Source organism: Triticum aestivum, chromosome 6D (assembly GCF_018294505.1).
Source record: "Triticum aestivum cultivar Chinese Spring chromosome 6D, IWGSC CS RefSeq v2.1, whole genome shotgun sequence".
Lineage (NCBI taxonomy): Eukaryota > Viridiplantae > Streptophyta > Magnoliopsida > Poales > Poaceae > Triticum > Triticum aestivum.
Window position 1 is genome coordinate 242,294,283 of NC_057811.1, and position 22,383 is coordinate 242,316,665.

General features: G+C 42.6%; 1 protein-coding gene across 1 annotated transcript; it reads right to left on the reverse strand.

Annotated features, from left to right (window-relative positions):
- Positions 1-2,257: 2,257 nt before the first annotated feature.
- On the reverse strand, positions 2,258-7,319 carry LOC123144538 (isocitrate dehydrogenase [NAD] catalytic subunit 5, mitochondrial). Its single transcript, XM_044563741.1, has 8 exons — positions 7,131-7,319; positions 6,690-6,862; positions 3,810-4,130; positions 3,467-3,628; positions 3,289-3,363; positions 3,049-3,158; positions 2,900-2,972; positions 2,258-2,718 (listed from the first exon to the last, which is right to left on the reverse strand). The coding sequence occupies exons 2-8, from the start codon at positions 6,843-6,845 to the stop codon at positions 2,527-2,529; spliced, it is 1,089 nt and encodes a 362-aa protein (XP_044419676.1). The 5' UTR covers positions 6,846-6,862; positions 7,131-7,319; the 3' UTR covers positions 2,258-2,526.
- Between the last annotated feature and the right edge of the window lie 15,064 nt (positions 7,320-22,383).

Below are 22,383 nucleotides of genomic sequence, written 5' to 3' on the forward strand. Positions count from 1 at the left end.
GTGCTCTGTCTTGGTCTGCTGCGTGAAAGGCCCCGTTATGAGCTGGGCCGTGGCCAGGTGGCAAGTCATGGCGTTGGACATTACTTGAGCCGGTCGCTGAGACCATGTGTCTGCTATAACTCGGGCTCCGGCCTGGACGAGGGGTTGAATGGATCCTGTCCCGGCTATAAGAGTACGCCTCTTGCTGCGCCAGAGCTGTCTGAAGGAGTTCTCTGACCCGGCGGGTTTCAACCGCCGTTGGAGAGTCGCCATCAATTGGGAGAGCCGCCAGCCGTGCCGCCGCGGCGACCATGTTTTCCAACGGGTTGGCATAATGACCCGGTGGTATTGGCACGTACTGAGGCGGGGCAGGGTTCACCCGGGGAGGTCCCATCACTTGGGGCTAAATTGGTGTCCCAGCCCCGGGCACTATGATCTCCGGCGGGTTACTAGACCCTGCACCCGGCGTGTTGAAGAGGTTTCGAGGATCGTAAACCGGAGGGAGTCGAGATTGGGCCTTTTGATGCCTCCTTCTCATGACCTCATTGGATGCGTTTTGATCCATCGTGAGCCGGAAGGACTGTGCCTGAATCAGCTGAGTCTGGGCGTCGAGAGCCGCCCTCTCTGCAGCCATCCTGATCCCCTCCGCCGCCAGATCCTCCTTGGCCTTTGCTAGATCCGATTTTAACCGTGCCACCTCCACGTCATGTTGAACTTGATCCGCCGGAGCCACCGTAGCGGTCAACAGGACCGTCATCTTGTCTGTGAGATCCATCAGCACCTGAGCCGGTGAAGGCACCGGGCTTCCTGACCCGGAGGCGGGGTTTTGAACAGGTTGCGCGCCGGCCATGAAGATTCCAACCCGGCTCGGCGGTTCAAAGGGGTCCGGAATGCTGTCGCCGTCGGAACAACCCCTGAGCCTGCCATCCTGAAGTTGATATAACGAATTTGACTCATCCGTAGCCGACTCGCCGTCAGAGCCGGCAGCCGTCTCATCACCAGATCCAGACCCTTCAGAGAGTCCTCCATGGACACATCCCACGAAAGCATGCTTCAAGGCAGGTAGAGCCCGGGCGGGTCGTGCACGCTGAGCCGTCTCGATGAGATCAGTGCAGAGATCCGGCTCAGGGCCCGGCTCACCAATCTTGCCAATGAAGACGTGGATTCCGCCGAAGGGGACCCGGTACCCGTACTCAATTGAGCCGGCGTCGGGGCCCCAGGTTGCATCGTCGATGTAGAGCTTGCCGCGACGACTCTTGGTCATCCGGCCCACAGCGTATCCCTTGAGCCCTTCGAAGCTGCCCTTCAAGAACTCAAATCCACCGTGCGTCAGCCCCACGGTGGGCGCCAACTGTCGTGGAATTGTCACGGCAGATGTCCTCGTGCTAGGACTTAGTCGTGGAGCCATCGCAGCTAGGAAGCTTAAAGGGGTTAAACGGGACAAGGAATACGAGAGTTATACTGGTTCGGCCCCTTACGGAGAAGGTAAAAGCCTACATCCAGTTGAGGTGGTATTGATTAGGGTTTCGATGACCAGGAAGCTTAATCGCTATGCCTGGCTCTCGACGAGATCTTACTTGTCCCTAAACCGCCGCCGGGTCGCCCCTTTATATAGAGAGGTTGACGCCCAGCGGCTCTCAGAGTCCCGGCCGGCTCATAAGAGTGTCCGGCTCGGACTCTCAACTATTCTTGCCTTACACTACAAGTTTCACCATAATGGCGGTTATCACTACGGGCCTTAAGCCATCTCCGGGTCTTAAGCCCATTATTGACCCGTCGTCTTTAAACCCGGTACTGGGCTTCGCGTGATGACCATTATGAGTAACCCGGCCCCTCCTGAGCGGGTGACTCTAATGGTTATATCCTCAACAAAATGTATCTAGATGTATTTTAGTTTTAGATACACCCATTTTTGTTCATTTTGATGACAAGTATTTTCAGACGAAGGGAGTATGAGAAGAGGGAAGACCATCCAAGATTCCCCAAGAAGTTGCCCAATCCCATAAATGTCAAGTTCAAGAAAAGGCTCTTAGCTCAAATCTCCGAACCCCAATAATGTTTTATGTGTTAACGATGTAGCCCAATTAAAGCTTGTCAAGAAGGATGACAAGGTGGTCAAGTACCAGTACATGGCAAGCATGGATCCTACGAGTACCAAATGTTGTGACAAGTTTTAGTTAGTTTTTGAATCTAAAGTGAAGTATGATCGCTAAGTTATGTTAACTGACCTTGTTGAGCACAACGAGGACGGTAATACCATGACAAAAAGCAAAAGAAAGATCAAAATCCAGTTCTCTAAGAACTAGAACAAACAAATTATATGCGCTGATGCTGCCAATGATTATTACAGACGATTCTTCAGCTTGACTGCAATGCTGGTAAAACTTTTCCAAGGACAAGAATGCGAGGATTATTCAGGAGCCTTAAACGGTGTCTCAACACCCAAGGAAATCGAGGTGCCTGCCACTTACCTACTCAGGCTAAAGCTCCCGGTATGCAACAAAATTAGGTGGGAGACAAATAATCGAGAGAAAGAGCAGCTGGTGCTCAGATATGATCGCAAACTGCTTTTGTGTAGTCTGACGTTGATGACTTCCCACCAAGATCAGCGGTTCTGTACTTCCCCTCGGCAATTGTCTGGAGGATGGCATTGTGGATCCGGTCTGCTTGGTCATTGAATTGCAAGTGGCGCAACATCATAACAGCACTCAACATAAGAGCAGTTGGGTTTGCAAGGTTCTGCAGGCAATCGAATATCATTCAGTCGACAAAGGGACATCATAAAGACTGTCTAGACATCACGAGAGAACTTTGGTTTCATATACACATAACGAACAAAGCCAGAAACCCATCAATTAAAACATCATGAACATGTACATACTGAGAAATCTCATATGGTAGATATTTAAGATCACTTTACCTTGCCAGAGATATCAGGTGCAGAACCATGAACAGCCTCTGCCAGACAAATGCCACCTTCACCAATGTTGCAGCTGGGGAATAAACAATAGTTAGTTGATATCGTCTAAAAAACACAGTAAATCGACTCGTGAAGATAAAAATCTCTACCTGGGAGTTAAGCCCAAGCCTCCAATCAAACCAGCACATAGATCACTAATAATGTCACCATACAGATTTGGCATCACTAATACATCAAATGTACCAGGATTCTTCACGAGCTGCAAGAGGATGCAGTTCATACTCAGTGATGTTATAGAAGTAAATGGCCTACTTTCAGTACATGATTATCAAGTGTGCAAACGGTAAAATTAACAAGTGTGAAGTTTCAGTGTTGACAGATCAACATACTGTCATGCAGCAATTGTCAATAATGACTTCCTCATATGTGATTTCAGGGTACTTCTCAGCTACTTCACGGCAACACTAAAATTGTACATATAAAATAACCATGAGTTAGCTCTCAAGACAAATCAAAATGGGGAACAGATAGCATCAACAAGAAGGAACAGGGGTGTAGCCATCAAACCTTGAGGAAAAGTCCATCTGTTTTCCTCATGATATTAGCTTTATGTATCGCAGAGACCCTCTCCCTGCCATTGGCTTTGGCATAATGGAAAGCATACTCTGCCACTCTCAAACTTGCTTGGCGGGTAATAATTTTCAAACTTTCCACAACACCCCTCACAACCTGAAGAAAAAGAACCGTGCCATGACTAACAAGAACAAGAACAACAACCACCAAGCCTTTAGTGTCCCAAACAAGTTGGGGTAGGCTAGAGCTGAAACCCATAAGATCTCAAAACCAGCTCAGCTCATGACTAACAAGAACGATGGAAAGAAAACTATCTTTAGGAATGAATACACCATACCTGATGCTCAAGGCCACTATACTCTCCTTCAGTATTTTCACGGATTGTCACAAGGTTCACATCATCATATCTAGTCTTGTAGCCTGGGAGGCTGTTGCAAGGTCTGACATTGGCGTAGAGTCCAAGTTCTTTCCTTAATGTAAGATTCAAAGAACGGTGGCCTTTTCCAATAGGTGTAGCCATAGGACCTTTCAAGCCAACTTTGTTTCTACGCACCGACTCCAGGCTCTCCCATGTCAAAAAGCTCTCTGTTCTGGGATCAACTTCCGTACCAACATAATGTTCTTCCCATTCTATCGGTACACCTGCAACATTGAATACCTGAAACAGCAAAAGAAAATATTAGAAGTACGGAAGTAGAACAAGCTACCTTCAAAGAAATCATGCATGAATGAGTTTTGTCCGTGAATGTAATCACTCATCTTAGTAGCAGTGTTCTTGCGAAACTCAGTTGCAAAAGTACAGTTTACAGGTAAAGCAATTAGCTTCAGATAGCTGGAACCATGTATCGAAGTTCAAGATGAGAGAGACGATCATGTGACTGCAATTTAAAAACAGATGGGCAGCCTGGCGCAAAAGACAGGCGGGGCAGCTCAGGCTTTGACTTCACCAGTCCAACAAGCCTGGCCTGGCCCGACAACTCTGATAGCAACTAATCCAGCAGGCAGCCACCATCTAAAATTGCCCATCCCCAACTCATCTCCACTCCCGTCTCCCTCACCTCCACAATGTTAGGGGTCCCCCTCCCTCTCAAATCCATAACTGGAAATGGTTGCAAGCTTCAGCCCCTCCCCTCTGAACGACATGAGTCAAGGACGCCAGCCGAACCCCTTGTTAAGATCCACCAGCAAGCTCAAGATCGCCTGCATCCTTACCTTTGAGCTCTTTGGAATCTGTGTTTTCCGGCTGCTCGTCATGATTTTAACGCGAGATGAAAATCCCAGCCGCATCTGACCTCAGAATGTTTTGCAGTAGATGTGCAGATGTATTGTCCAACCTGGTAGCTAGACTTTCGATGCTGGCAAATTAATCTAGTTTGTACAAAAATATATTGATGTAGTGATGTTTTAATAGCAAAAATATACTATTGATTTGATTTGTTACTAATAATAGCTTTATATGCATCTACCAAAAGGGATACCAGTGAGCAGCTGGCATGTCATCAACCAGCAAATAAGGCCTTGATAGGAAATAAGGTTCTAGCGGATCTTTGTAAAAAATCTAACACTATATAAATGCAGTACAGATACTGTTCCTTAGTTTCTAGTTGATCCAATCCCCAAGATATCAGTCACTTGTTCCTTTTCTGCATAACATCTTTGTCAATTGCATATTACAGAAAAAATAATTGTTATGTTCTTGTCCACGATGATTTTTAAGCATCTAAGGCAACTTAAGGACATACCACCTCTCACCTATTGGCTTTGAACCTTTGATCATCCTGGGTTCAGTATACAGGTACAACAGAATGAATGTCATTGTAGACATGGAGTAGATATCCACACTTTATGAATGAACAATGTATACGAGTTATTTCAGATCAAAATTGGCAAAGATGCATATTCTGAACTTTCTAGAATGACAGGAGCATCCAAGGTAATTATTCAGAAATATTACTGAAATCCCAATAGCCATTCTGTTGCAAAAAAAGGAGCCAAAAATCAAAACAATAGCATAACCAAGTTACACAAATGACACAAAGTTCCAAAGTGAAACAGGGTTTTCACAGAAATACAAGCAAATTCAACCCCAAATTCTGAACAGCCAGAAGTCCAGCTTTCTGCAAAAGAATAAATCATCTTTACTATTGAAGGGTAGTCTGCCATCGTCGTCGTCATGGTTAGACCTCCCCTCCCCTCGTATGTGCTCCCCTCCCACCAATTTCTCCATACCACCGCCTCCCCCAGTCCTCGAGAGCGGTTTGTGCTCTCTTGCTCCTTTCCTCTCTGTACGTTTCCTCTGTCCCATGATTCAGAACGTGAAAATACCCTCTGCCACCCCATCCAATCTCACTTCTACCTTAACCCGTCATGGACTCCTTGCACCATGACTTTGACGCTGCCCCCCCCCCCTTCCCCCTACCATCCATGATGTGCATCCCCCCTAGCCTCACCCTGCACCTGCAGTCCCTCCCTGCCCAATCCAATCGTTGTTGCACCGCCAAAAAAAAAAATAGCACAGATGAAACAGCAAAAAAATAATGCTGTTGGGGAGCCTCAAACCACACACCTGCGTCTACACCCAGCTTAATCAAACCAGCAAGCGACCAGCTCACTCATGTTCTGAATGAGAAAGTATTTACAAGTACATGTCAGTGTTTCCATGGTCCGTGCGCACTTACAGGTGCAGTGTTGCGTGCTTGCTTGAGTTTTTCTTTGAACTGTTGCAAGTCCATTGATTGTTGTATACAAATCCGACACAACTCCAATTATTTTGTAGTCCCGTAGCAACGTGCGGTCTAGTTACTGTTTCTAAATGTATGACGTTTTGGCAGTTAAAATTGAACTGCCAAAACGTCTTATATTTAGGAACAGAGAGTGTATTAATTATGCTGGGTGTGAGGATAAAACTCACACCTGTTAATATCGTATCAAACATAAGGAAAATCTTCTACCTTTCTTGCTAAACTTAAAATTGCATGGGGCCAGGGAAATTGCAAGAGATGTCACTAGCCATCTAGGGAGGCCAACCACTATAAAATTCTATAGAGCTCAGCATTAACGATATGCCCTTGTTGGCGTAGCTTCAAACCTTGATCAAATCAAGTATAAAGACATTTCTACATCATAAGGAAACAGAAAAGCAGACCAAGTTGTGGTAAGAAATCATACATGAGTCTATCACACAAATACGACACCCAAGAGAAACAAAATCCTCTACCTGCTTGACCGACTCGGCGATCTCAGGCCCGATGCCATCACCAGGAAACAGGGTTGCGCGGATAGTCTCCCCAGCCTCCGTGGAAAACGATGCCCCAACATGCCGGCCCGTCGTCCGCGGTAGGACAATCCCCTGAAGCAGCCTCCGGAGTGCCATGTCTCCTCTCCACCACTCTGAAAGGCAAAAACAACAATCAAACCCATACTCCAGATGACTCCAGATATCTACGCAGGCGCGTCGATTCGACCAAGCAGGCATGCATTAATTTCCAAAGACTAGGCAGAATAAGCGCGCATGCATCGCGAATCGATGGATCGACCAACAGAGCACGGAACGCCACGCCCGATGGTAACCGATCGAATCGGGGATAATTCAGGAACCGCGAAATCGAGAGGAGCGAGATCGGATCGGGTAGAGGGAAAGCGACGGTGAGGAATGTACCGGAAGAAGGAGATTCGCGGGTAGTGTCAACGGCGGCGGCGGCGGGCGGCGGATGGGGTCCGCGGCGAGAGGGGGGAGGGGTGGACGAAAGATGGGGATGGGAAAGGGAGCAAAAAGGGTGCCAACTTGCACAGACTCTTGGCCTCCACCCAGGGCCAGGTCTGCGGTTCCTCCTCTTCCCATTTGGCAATCCATCTGAATCTGACGGTCTGCGTTTCCTCAATCAATATTTTTTTTTCCTCTAATATTTGTGTTGTTGCGTACCCAAGTGAAGAAATATGCCCCGGAGGCAATAATAAAGTTGTTATTTATATTTTCTTATATCATGATAAATGTTATTCATGCTAGAATTGTATTAACCGGAAACTTGATACATGTGTGAATACATAGACAATACATAGTGTCCCTAGTATGCCTCTACTAGACTAGCTCGTTAATCAAAGATGGTTAAGTTTTCTAACCATAGACATGTGTTGTCATTTGATGAACGGGATCACATCATTCTACCCATCCGTTAGCTTACCATAATGATCGTTAAATTTTATTGCTATTGTTTTCTTCATGACTTATACACATTCTTTTGACTATGAGATTATGCAACTCTCGAATACCGGAGGAATAGCTTGTGTGCTATCAAACGTCACAATGTAACTGGGTGATTATAAAAAGCTCTACATGTATCTCCGAAGGTGTTTGTTGGGTTGGCGTAGATCAAGATTAGGATTTGTCACTCCGAGTATCGGAGAGGTATCTCTCGGCCCTCTCGGTAATGCACATCATGATAAGCCTTGCAAGCAATGTGACTAATGAGTTAGTTGCGGGATGATGTATTACGGAACGAGTAAAGAGACTTGTCGGTAACGAGACTGAACTAGGTATGAAGATACCGACGATCGAATCTCGGGCAAGTAACATACCGATGACAAAGGGAGTGACGTATGTTGGTTCCACTGTTGGTTACTGACCGGAGATGTGTCTCGGTCATGTCTACATAGTTCTCGAACCCGTAGGGTCCGCACGCTTAACGTTGGATGACGATTTGTATTATGAGTTATGTGTTTTGGTGACCAAAGATTGTTCGGAGTCCGGGATGAGATCACGGACATGACGAGGAGTCTCGAAATGGCCGAGAGGTAAAGATTGATATATTAGGCGATAGTATTCATACACCGGAAGTGTTTCAGAATGTATCGGGTACATAACAGAGTACCGGGGGGTTACTGGAACCCCACGGGGGAAGATATGGGCCATAGGAGGGAGGCAAGGCAGCCCACAAGGGGTGGCGCCCCCCCCCACCTGGGAAGGAGTCCGAATTGGACCAGGGGAGGGTGCACGGCCCCCTTTCCTTCTCCTCCTCCCTTTCCTTCCCCCTTTCCCCTTCCGGTAAAAGGAAAGGGGGGCGAATTGGACTAGGAGTCCAAGTGGGACTCCTCCCACTTGGCGCGCCCCTAGGCCGGCCTCCTCCCCTCTCCCTCCTTTATATACTGGGGCGGGAGGGGCACTTCTAAGGCACATCAATTGTTCTTAGCCGTGTGCGGTGCCCCCTTCCATCGTTTACTCCTCCGGTCATATTGTCGTAGTGCTTAGGCAAAGCCCTGCGTGGATCACTTCACCATCACCGTCATCACGCCGTCGTGCTGACAAAACTCTCCCTCGACACTTTGCTAGATCAAGAGTTTGAGGGACGTCATCGAGCTGAACGTGTGCAGAACTCGGAGGTGCCGTACGTTCAGTGCTTGATCGGTTGAGTCGAGAAGACGTTCGACTACATCAACCGCGTTAAGCTAACGCTTCTGCTTTCGGTCTACGAGGGTACGTGGACACACTCTCCCCCTCTCGTTGTTATGCATCTCCTAGATAGATATTGTGTGATCGTAGAATTTTTTTTGAAATTGCATGCTACGTTCCCCAACAGTGGCATCCGAGCCAAGTCTATGCGTAGATGATATGCACGAGTAGAACACAAAGAGTTGTGGGCAATCATAGTCATACTACTTACCACCAACGTCTTATTTTGATTCGGCGGTATTGTTGGATGAAGCGGCCCGGACCAACCTTACATGACCACGTTCATGAGACCGGTTCCACCGACAAACATGCAACTTGTTTTGCATAAAGGTGGTTGGCGGGTGTCTGTTTCTCTAACTTTAGTTGAATCGAATTTGACTACAGCCGGTCCTTATTGAAGGTTAAAACAACGAACTTGACGAAACATCGTTGTGGTTTTGATGCATAGGTAAGAACGGTTCTTACTAGAAGCCTGTAGCAGCCACGTAAAACTTGCAACAACAAAGTAGAGGACGTCTAGCTTGAAGCTATGTCAGTATTTCCCAAAAGAGGAAGGGATGATGCAGCACAGTGGCGGTAGGTATTTCCATCAGATATGAAACTAAGGTTATCGAACCAGTAGGAGTACCAAGCAACACAACATAAACAACCCCTGCACACAGATAACAAATCCTCACACACCGACGTGTTAAAGGGGTTGTCAATCCCTTCCGGGGTACGGCGCCTCAAGTGGCAAACGGGCGTGAGATAAATTTGTAGTAAATTGATAGATTGAACGCCAAATAAAATAAAGAAAGAAAAATTACAGCAAGGTATTTTGTATTTTTGGTTTAATAGATCTGAAAATAAATGGAAGGAAATAAGTAGATCGCAAAGGCAAATATATGAGAAAGAAGACCCGGGGGCCGTAGGTTTCACTAGTGGCTTCTCTCGAGAAAATAGCAAACGGTGGGTAAAGAAATTACTGTTGGGCAATTGATAGAACTTTGAATAATCATGACAATATCTAGACAATGATCATTATATAGCATCACGTCCAAGATTAGTAGACCGACTCCTGCCTGCATCTACTACTATTACTCCACACATCGACTGCTATCCAGCATGCATCTAGTGTATTAAGTTCATGGAGAAACGGAGTAATGCAATAAGAACGATGACATGATGTAGACAAGATCTATCTATGTAGAGATAGACCCCATCGTTTTATCCTTAGTAGCAACGATACATACGTGTTGTTTCCCTTTCTGTCACTGGGATCAAGCACCGTAAGATCGAACCCACTACAAAGCACCTCTTCCCATTGCAAGATAAATAGATCAAGTTGGCCAAACAAAACCCAAATATCGGAGAAGAAATACGAGGCTATAAGCAATCATGCATATAAGAGATCAAAGAAACTCAAATAACTTTCATGGATATAAAAAGATATAACTGATCATAAACTCAAAGTTCATCAGATCCCAACAAACACACCACAAAAAGAGTTACATCATATGGATCTCTAAGACACCATTGTATTGAGAATCCAGAGAGAGAAAGCCATCTAGCTACTAACTACGGACCTGAAGGTCCACAAAGAACTACTCACGCATCATCGGAGAGGCACCAATGGAGGTGGTGAACCCCATCCGAGATGGTGTCTAGATTGGATCTGGTGGTTCTAGACTCTGCGGCGGCTGGATGAATATTTCGTCGATGCCTTTAGGGTTTCTGGAATATTGGGGTATTTATAGAGCAGAGAGGCGGTCTGGGGGCACCTGAGGTGGGCACAACCCACCAGGGCGCGCTTGGGCCTCCTGGCGCGCCCTGGTGGGTTGTGCCCCCCTCGGGGCAACCCCCAGCCGCAGCCAGGGCCCGTTGTGTTCCTTCTGGCCCATAAAAATTCTCCGTAAAGTTTCGGGGCATTTGGACTCCGTCTGATATTGATTTTCTGCGATGTAAAAAATGGAAAAAAGAACAACTAGCACTTGGCACTATGTCAATAGGTTAGTACCAAAAAATGATATAAAATGACTATAAATGATTGTAGAACATCCAAGATTGATAATATAACAGCATGGAACAATCAAAAATTATAGATACGTTGGATACGTACCAGCATCCCCAAGCTTAACTGCTACTCGTCCTCGAGTAGGTAAGTGATAAAAACAAATTTTTTGATGGAATGCTGCCTAACATGTCATATTATATTTCTTTTCTTTATAGCATGGGCATTTGGACTTTTAGTTGTTCAAAGCAATAGTCTAGTTTTGACATGATAATTTTGATACTCAAGCATATCAACAAGCAACCATGTGTTTCAAAATATCAACGCTAAAATAAATTATCCCTAGCCCATCATGCTCAAACATTGTTCCATTCATGAAACACATTCGAATATTAGCTACACCCAATACTTAAGTACAATCATATTACTCCTAGTCGGTGCTTTTATAAGAGAAGATGGAGACTCAAAATAAAAGTTGCATAAAGTAAATGAAAGGCCCTTCGCAGAGGGAAGTAGGGATTTGTAGAGGTGTCAGAGCTCAAAGCGAAGAACTTAGAGATAAAAACATTTTGGGAGGTGTATCCATCCCACCAACGAAAACAACTTAGAGTTCCCAACACTTTCCATGCTAGATATATCATAGGCGGTTCCAAACAGAAAATAAAGTGTATTCCTTTTTCCACCATACTTTCACTTCCATGGCTAGCCGTATCCACGGTTGCCCTCCATACCAACACTTTTCAAGAAATTTATTATTTGACAACATAAAGTAAATTCATTTTTCATTTCGGGACTGGGCATCCCTAATACTTTTGCCTTACTCTCGTGCAATGACAAGCGAATAAACACTCATCGTGAGAATAACACATCTAGCATGGAAAATATTAGCCACCCCTCACCGCTCCGCGAGCGAAACAAACACACAAAAGAGAAGTTTATTTTGAAAATTAGAGATGGCACATACAAATTTGCTTAGAACGGCAAAAGAATACCGCATATAGGTAGATATAGTGGACTCATGTGGCAAAACTGGTTTAAGGTTTTGGATGCACAAGTAGAGATCATACTTAGTGCAAAATGAAGGCTAGCAAAAGATTGAGAAGCGACCAACCAAGAAACGAATAATCTCATAAGCAAGCATTAAGCATAAATAACACCGAATAATGCACCACAAGTAGGATATAATTTCATTGCATGACTATTGACTTTCGTACTTGCATAGGGAATCACAAACCTTAACACCAATATTCTTACTAAAGCATAATTACTCACCAACATGACTCACATATCACATCATCATATCTCAAAACTATTACTAAGAATCAAGTTTATTTTGTCCAATGATCTTCATGTAAGTTTTTATTATATCCTTCTTGGATATCTATCACTTTGGGACTAATTTTCATGTGTTGCTTTTGACAAGCTCAAACAAATATAAGTGAAGATCATGAGCATAATTTTTTTTCTTTCTCAAATTAATTTAAGTGAAGCAAGAGAGAATTTCTTGAAAATTTTACTAACTCTCAAATAAATCTAAGTGAAGCAAGAGAGCATTTCTTCAAAAATACTAAAGCACACTGTGCTCAAAAAGATATAAGTGAAGCACTAGAGCAAGTCCACTGCTCATAAAAATTTAAGTGAAGCATAGAAAGCAATTCTAACAAGTCATGACATAATTTTGGCTCTCAAATAGGTGTGTCCAACAAGGATTTTGATGACTTAAAGCACAAAATAAAAAAGCAAAGACTCATATCATACAAGACGCTCCAAGAAAAACACATATCATGTGACGAATAAAAATATAGTTTCGAGTAAAATACCGATGGTTGTTAGAAGAAAGAGGGGATGCCACTCGGGGGCATCCCCAAGCTTAGTTGGTTGCTCATTTTTTGGATAATAGCTTGGGATGTCAGGCCATCCCCAAGCTTAGGCTCTTCTATCCTTCCTTCATCCATCGTAAGATAACCCAAAACTTGAAAACTTCAATCACACAAAACTCAACAAAACCTCCGTGAGATCCGTTAGTGTAAGAAAGCAAACTACTACTATAAGTACTGTATCAAACCAATTCATATTTTGTTTTTGTATTATATCTATTGTATTCCAACTTTTCTATGTCAAAAACTCATCAAATAAAACCATAGAGCCATCAAAATAAGCACACAACACAAAGAAAACAGAACCTGTCAAAACAAAATAGTCTATAGCAATCTGACTTAGACGAAAACTTCTGGAACTCCAAAAATTCTGAAAAAATAGGACGACCTCAGCAATTTGTATATTAATCTTTTGCAAAAAGAATCAGGGCAAAAGTACTTTCTGATAAAAAATGAGAATTATTTTCGTGAGCGTAAAGTTTATGTCTTTTTCAGCAAGGTCAAACAACTATCAACCAAGAAGATCCTATCGGTTCTACTTGGCACAAACACTAATTAAAACACAATCATAGTAGTAGCATAATTGTGCTAACACTCAAGAACAGAAAGCAAAAAGCAAAAAATAAATTTTATTCATTGGGTTGCCTCCCAACAAGCGCTATAGTTTTACGCCCTTAGCTAGGCATAAAGCAAGGATCTAAGTTTTGTCATCTTTGGTTCGAGATCCATAAGATGCCCTCATGATTGATTCATAACGTGGCTTAATTCTAGTTCTAGGAAAGTGTTCCATACCCTTCCTCAAAGGAAATTGAAACTTAATATTGCCTTCTTTCATATCAATCACGGCACCGATAGTGCATAAAAACGGTCTACCAAGAATAATTGGACAAGACAGATTGCAATCAATATCAAGAACAATAAAATCTATGGGCACATAATTCCTATTTGCAAGAATAAGAACATCATTATTTTTTCCCATGGGCTTTTTAATAGTAGAATCCGCCAAGTGCAAATTCAAAGAACATTCTTCAAGGTTAGTAAGACCAAGCACATCACATAAAGATTTCGGAATTGTAGAAACACTTGCACCCAAGTCACACAAAGCAAAACACTCATATTTTTTAATCTTGACTTTGATAGTCGGTTCCCATTCATCATGCAATTTTTATAGGAATTGAAACTTCTAATCCTAATTTTTCTTCAAGAGCTTTCATCATAGCATCAACAATATGTTTAGTAAAAGCTTTATTTTGTTCATAAGCATGGGGTGAATTTATCATGGATTGCAACAAAGAAATACAATCAATCAAAGAGCAACTATCATAATTAAAGTCTTTGTAATCCAAAAGAGTGGGCACATCACTAGTTAAAGTTTTGACCTCTCCAAACCCACTTTCATCAATTTTCTCAACAAGATTTTCACCCTCCGAAATATTGGGACGCCTTCTACCTAAAGTTGACTCTTCTCCAGTCCCTTTTTCATCAATCTTAACTTTACTAAACAAGGAATCAATAGAAGAAACACCAATCATTTTAAGATCTTCATCACTTTTGCGAAAGAAATCACTAGAAAACGCTTTTTCTAAAAATTCTCTTTTAGCTCTAAGCATAGCGGTTCTTTTCTTACTTTCATCCATAGAAACATAAATAACTTTAATTGATTCATCTACTTTAGGCACAAAAAATTTCATCTTGAGATTTTCCACATCATGAGCAATTCTATCAACACTTCTAGACAAATCATCAATCTTACTCAACTTTTCTTCTATGGAAGTGTTGAAAACTTTTTGTGTGTTGATAAATTCTTTAATATTATTCTCAATATCAGAGGTGTTCCTATTATTATTATTATAAGATTGATTTCCATAGGAATTACCATAATTATTAGAGGAATTACTAGGGAAAGGCCTAGGATTAAAATTACGTGTATAAGCATTGTTATTGAAATTATTTCGAGAGATAAAATTCACATCTATGGCATCACTATTTTGCTCAATCAAAGTAGACAAAGGCATATCGTTAAAATCAATAGGAGTACTTTTACTAGCAACCAATTTCATAAGAGCATCAACTTTTTCACTCAAAGAAGAAATTTTTTCAACCGAATTAACTTTTTTACTAGTAGGAGCCCTTTCGGTATGCCATTGTGAATAATTTGCCATAATATTATCAAGCAATTTGGTGGCTTCACCCAAAGTAATTTCCATAAAAGTACCACTCGCGGCGGAATCTAAAAGATTACGAGAAACAAAATTCAACCCCGCATAAAATTTTTGTATGATCATCCAAAGATTTAACCCATGATTTGGGCAATCCTTAGCATCATTTTCATCCATACCCAAGATTGTGCAACATGCTCATGTTCAAGTTGCTTGAAATTCATGATCTGGGTTATAAGGGAAATAATTTTTGTGGGAGGAAAATACTTAGTGATAAAAGCATCTTTGCACTTATTCCAAGAATCGATACTATTGCGAGGCAAAGAAGAGAACCAAATTTTTGCAGAATCACACAAAGAAAACGAAAATAATTTCATCTTCACCACATCATTGTCCACATCTTTTTTTCTTTTGCACATCGCATAATTCCACGAAGGTATTAAGATGGGACGCGACATCCTCATTAGGAGTACCGGAAAATTGATCATTCATAACAAGATTCAACAAAGCAGTATTAATATCACAAGACTCCGCACTAGCGGCGGGAGGAGCAATCAGAGTGCCAATAAAATCATTGTTGTTGGTATTTGAGAAATCACATAACTTGGTGTTCTCTTGAGTCATGATGACTACACAACAAGATTGCACTCAAAAATAGATCCGGTAAGAAAACGGCAAACAGAAAAGAGAGGCAAATAAAACGGCAAATTTTTGTGAAGTGGGGGAGAGGAAAATGAGAGGCAAATGGAAAATAATGTAAATTGTGAGGAGATGAGATTTGTGATTAGGAACCTGGTATATGTTGAAGATCCTCCCCGGCAACGATGCTAGAAATTCCTTTTGATGTCACTTGCAGCTACGTTGGTATTTCCCCAAAGAGGAAGGGATGATGCAGCACAGCGGCGGTAGGTGTTTCCCTCAGATATGAAACCAAGGTTATCGAACCAGTAGGAGAACCAAGCAACACAACGTAAACATCCCCTGCACACAGATAACAAATCCTCGCAACCCGACATGTTAAAGGGGTTGTCAATCCCTTCCGGGGTATGGCGCCTCAAGTGGAAAATGGACGTGAGACAAATTTGTAGTAAATTGATAGATCGACCGCTAAATAAAATAAATAAAGAAAAATTATAGGAAGGTATTTTTGTATTTTTGGTTTAATAGATCTGAAAATAAATGCAAGGAAAAAAGTAGATCGCAAAGGCAAATATATGAGAAAGAAGACCCGGGGGCCGTAGGTTTCACTAGTGGCTTCTCTCGAGAAAAATAGCAAAAGGTGGGTAAACAAATTACTGTTGGGCAATTGATAGAACCGAATAATCATGACGATATCCAAGCAATGATCATTATATAGGCATCACGTCCAAGATTAGTAGGCCGACTCCTGCCTGCATCTACTACTATTACTCCACACATCGACCGCTGTCCAACATGCATCTAGTGTATTAAGTTCATGGATAAACGGAGTAATGCAATAAGAACGATGACATGATGTAGACAAGATATATCTATGTAGAGATAGACCCCATCATTTTATCCTTAGTAGCAACGATATATACACGTCGTTTCCCTTTCTGTCACTGGGATCAAGCACCGTAGGATCGAACCCACTACAAAGTACCTCTTCCCATTGCAAGATAAATAGATCAAGTTGGCCAAACAAAACCCAAATATCGGAGAAGAAATATGAGGCTATAAGAAATCATGCATATAAGAGATCAAAGAAACTCAAATAACTTTCATGGATATAAAAGGATATAACTCATCATAAACACAAAGTTCATCAGATCCCAACAAACACACCGCAAAAAGAGTTACATCATATGGATCTCCAAGAGACCATTGTATTGAGAATCCCGTGAGTGAGAGAAAGCCATTTAGCTACTAACTACGGACCCGAAGGTCTACAAAGAACTACTCACACATCATCGGAGAGGCACCAATGGAGGTGGTGAACCCCATCCAAGATGGTGTCTAGATTGGATCTGGTGGTTCTGGACTCTGCGGTGGCTGGATGAATATTTCGTCGATGCCTTTAGGGTTTCCGGAATATTGGGGTATTTATAGAGCAAAGAGGCGGTCCGGGGGGCACCCGAGGTGGGCACAACCCACCAGGTCACGCCTGGACCTCCTGGCGCGCCCCCAGGCGCAGCCAGGGCCCGTTGTGTTCCTTCTGGCTCATAAAATTCTCCGTAAAGTTTGAGGGCATTTGGACTCCGTCTGATATTGATTTTCTGCGATGTAAAAAACATGGAAAAAACAGCAACTGGCACTTGGCACTATGTCAATAGGTTAGTACCAAAAAATGATATAAAATGACTATAAATGATTGTAAAAATCCAAGATTGATAATATAACATCATGGAACAATCAAAAATTATAGATACGTTGGAGACGTATCAATGTGATATACGTTATTGTATGAGATGATCATGTTTTGTAAAAGTTATCGGCAACTGGCAGGAGCCTTATGGTTGTCGCTTTATTGTATGAAATGCAATTGCCATGTAATTGCTTTACTTTATCACTATGCGTTAGCAATAGTTGTAGAGCAATAGATTGGCAAGACGACAACGATGCTACGATGGAGATCAAGGTGTCAAGCCGGTGACGATGGAGATCATGACGGTGCTTTGGAGATGGAGATCAAAGGCACAAGATGATGATGGCCATATCATGTCACATATTTTGATTGCATGTGATGTTTATCTTTTATGCATCTTATTTTGCTTAGTACGGTGGTAGCATTATAAGATGATCCCTCACTAAATTTTCAAGGCATAAGTGTTCTCCTTGAGTATGCACTGTTGCGACAGTTCGTCGTGCCGAGACACCACGTGATGATCGGGTGTGATAAGATCTACGTTCACATACAATGGGTGCAAGACAGTTTTGCACGTGCGGAATACTCGGGTTAAACTTGACGAGCCTAGCATGTACAGACATGGCCTCGGAACACTGAGACCGAAAGGTCGAACGTGAATCATATAGTAGATATGATCAAAATAGAGATGTTCACCATTGAAAACTACTCCATCTCACGTGATGATCGGATATGGTTTAGTTGATATGGATCACATGATCATTTAGATGACTCGAGGGATGTCTATCTAAGTGGAAGTTCTTAAGTAATATGATTAATTGAACTTAATTTATCATGAACTTAGTCCTGTTAGTTTTTGCATATCTATGTTGTAGATCAATGGCCCGTGCTACCGTTCCCTTGAATTTTAATGCGTTCCTAGAGAAAGCTAAGTTGAAAGATGATGGTAGCAACTACACGGACTGGGTCCGTAACTTGAGGATTATCCTCATTGCTGCACAGAAGAATTATGTCCTTGATGCACCGCTAGGTGTGCCACCCCCTCCAGCAACTGCAGACGTTATGAATGCCTGGCAGTCGCGTGTTGATGACTACTCAATAGTTCAGTGTGCCATGCTTTACGGCTTAGAATCAGGACTTCAAAGATGTTTTGAACGTCATGGACCATATGAGATGTTCCAGGAGTTGAAGTTAATATTTCAAGCGAATGCCCGAGTTGAGAGATATGAAGTCTCCAACTAGTTCTATAGCTGCAAGATGGAGGAGAACAGTTCTGTCAGTGAACACATACTCAGAATGCCTGGGTACCATAACCACTTGACTCAGCTGGGAGTTAATCTTTCGAATGATAATGTTATTGACAGAGTTCTTCAATCACTGCCACCAAGCTATAAAGGCTTCGTGATGAACTATAATATGCAAGGGATGGATAAGACTATTCCCGAGCTCTTCGCAATGCTCAAAGCTGCAAAGGTAGAAATCAAGAAGGAGCATCAAGTGTTGATGGTTAACAAGACCACTAGTTTCAAGAAAAAGGGCAAAGGAAAGAAGGGGAACTTCAAGAAGAATGGCAAGCAAGTTGCTACTCCCGGGAAGAAACCCAAGTCTGGACCTAAGCCTGAAACTGAGTGCTTCTACTGCAAAGGGACTGGAGACTGGTAGCGGAACTGCCCCAAGTATTTGGCGGATAAGAAGGATGACAAAGTGAACAAAGGTATATTTGATATACATGTTATTGATGTGTACCTTACTAATGCTCGTAGTAATGCCTGGGTATTTGATACTGGTTTTGTTGCTCATATTTGCAACTCGAAACAGGGGCTACGGATTAAACGAGGATTGGCTAAGGACGAGGTGACGATGCGCGTAGGAAATGGTTCCAAGGTCGATGTGATCGCCATCGGCACGCTACCTCTACATCTACCTTCGGGATTAGTTTTAGACCTGAATAATTGTTATTTGGTGCCAGCGTTGAGCATGAACATTATATCTGGATCTTGTTTGATGCAAGACGGTTATTCATTTAAATCAGAGAATAATGGTTGTTCTATTTATATGAGTAATATCTTCTATGGTCATGCACCCTTGAAGAGTGGTCTATTTTTGTTGATTCTCGATCGTGGTGCTACACATATTCATAATATTGATGCCAAAAGATGCAAAGTTGATAATGATAGTGCAACATATTTGTGGCACTGCCGTTTAGGTCATATTGGTGTAAAGCGCATGAAGAAACTCCATGCGGATCGACTTTTGAAATCACTTGATTATGAATCATTTGATGCTTGCCAACCATGCCTCATGGGCAAGATGACTAAGACTCCGTTCTCTGGAACAATGGAGCGAGCCACTGACTTATTGGAAATAATACATACCGATGTATGCGGTCCGATGAGTGTTGAGGCTCGCGGCGGGTATCATTATTTTCTGGCCTTCACAGATGATTTGAGCAGATATGGGTATATCTACTTAATGAAACACAAGTTTGAAACATTTGAAAAGTTGAAAGAATTTCAGAGTGAAGTGGAAAATCATCGTAACAAGAAAATAAAGTTTCTACGACCTGATCGTGGAGGCGAATATTTGAGTTACGAGTTTGGTCTTCATTTAAAACAATGTGGAATAGTTTCGCAAGTCATGCTACCTGGAACACCACAGCGTAATTGTGTGTCCGAACGTCATAACCATACTTTATTAGATATGGTGCGATCTATGATGTCTCTTACCGATTTACCACTATTGTTTTGGGGTTATGCATTAGAGACAGCTGCATTTACGTTAAATAGGGCACCATCTAAATCCGTTGAGATGACACCGTATGAACTGTGCTTTGGAAAGAAACCTAAGCTGTCGTTTCTTAAAGTTTGGGGTTGCGATGCTTATGTGAAAAAGCTTCAGCCTGATAAGCTCGAACCCAAATCGGAGAAGTGCGTCTTCATAGGATACCAAAAAGAAACTGTTGGGTACACCTTCTATCACAGATCCGAAGGCAAAATATTTGTTGCTAAGAATGGTCCTTTCTAGAGAAGGAGTTTCTTTCGAAATAAGTGAGTGGGAGGTAAGTAGAACTTGATGAGGTAATTGTACCTTCTCTCGAATTGGGAAGTAGCTCATCACAAAAAACCGTTCCCGTGATGCCTACACAAATTAGTGAGGAAGCTAATGATGATGATCATGAAACTTCAGATCAAGTTACTACCGAACCTCATAGGTCAACCAGAGTACGTTCCACACCAGAGTGGTACGGTAATCCTATTCTGGAAGTCATGTTACTAGACCATGACGAACCTACGAACTATGAGGAAGCGATGATGAGCCTAGATTCCATGAAATGGCTTGAGGCCATGAAATCTGAGACGGGATCCATGTATGAGAACAAAGTATGGACTTTGGTTCACTTGCCCGATGATCGGCAAGCCATAGAGAATAAATGGACCTTCAAGAAGAAGAATGACGTTGATGGTAATGTTACTGTCTACAAAGCTCGACTTGTTGCGGAAGGTTTTCGACAAGTTCAAGAGTTGACTACGATGAGACCTTCTCACCCGTAGCGATGCTTAAGTCTGCCCGAATCATGTTAGCAATTGCCGCATTTTATGATTATGAAATCTGGCAATGGACGTCAAAACTGCATTCCTTAATGGATTTCTTAAAGAAGAGTTGTATATGATGCAACCAGAAGGTTTTATCGATCCTAAAGGTGCTAACAAAGTGTGTAAGCTCCAGCGATCCATTTATGGACTGGTGCAAGCATCTCGGAGTTGGAATATATGCTTTGCTGAAGTGATCAGAGCATATGGTTTTATATAGACTTTTGGAGAAGCCTGTATTTACAAGAAAGTGAGTGGGAGCTCTGTAGCATTTCTAATATTATATGTGGATGACATATTGTTGATTGGAAATGATATAGAATTTCTGGATAGCATAAAAGGATACTTGAATAAGAGTTTTTCAATGAAAGACCTTGGTGAAGCTGCTTATATATTGGGCATCAAGATCGATAGAGAAAGATCAAGACGCTTAATTGGACTTTCACAAAGCACATACCTTGATAAAGTTTTGAAGAAGTTCAAAATGGATCAGTCAAAGAAAGGGTTCTTTCCTGTGTTACAAGGTGTGAAGTTGAGTCAGACTCAATGTCCGACCACTGCAGAAGATACAGAGAAAATGAAAGTCATTCCCTATGCCTCAGCCATAGGTTCTATCATGTATGCAATGCTGTGTACCAGACCTGATGTGTGCCTTGCTATAAGTTTAGCAGGTAGGTACCAAAGTAATCCAGGAGTGGATCACTGGACAGCGGTCAAGAACATCCTGAAGTGCCTGAAAAGGACTAAGGATATGTTTCTCGTTTATGGGGGTGACAAAGAGCTCGTCGTAAATGGTTACGTAGATGCTAGCTTTGACACTGATCCGGATGACTCTAAGTCACAAACCAGATACGTATTTATATTGAATGGTGGAGTGACACATCTCCATTGTATCTACTTTTCCAAACACTTTTGCCCTTGTTTTGGACTCTAACTTGCATGATTTGAATGGAACTAACCCGGACTTACGTTGTTTTCAGCAGAATTGCCATGGTGTTATTTTTGTGCAGAAATAAAAGTTCTCGGAATGACCTGAAACTTCACGGAGAATATTTTTGGAATATATAAAAAATACTGGCGAAAGAATCAAGACCAGGGGGCCCACACCTTGTCCACGAGGGTGGGGGCGTGCTAGGGGGGTAGGCGCGCCCCCTGCCTCGTGGCCCCCCTGGAACTCCACCGACCTCAACTCCAACTCTATATATTCACGTTCGGGGAGAAAAAACCCAGAGAGAAGGATTCATCGCGTTTTACGATACGGAGCCGCCGCCAAGCCCTAATCTCTCTAGGGAGGGCTTATCTGGAGTCCGTTCGGTGCTCCGGAGAGGGGAATCCGTCATTGTTGTCATCATCAACCTTCCTCCATCACCAATTTCATGATGCTCACCGCCGTGCGTGAGTAATTCCATCGTAGGCTTGCTAGACGGTGATGGGTTGGATGAGATTTACCATGTAATCGAGTTAGTTTTGTTAGGGTTTGATCCCTAGTATCCACTATGTTCTGAGATTGATGTTGCTACGAC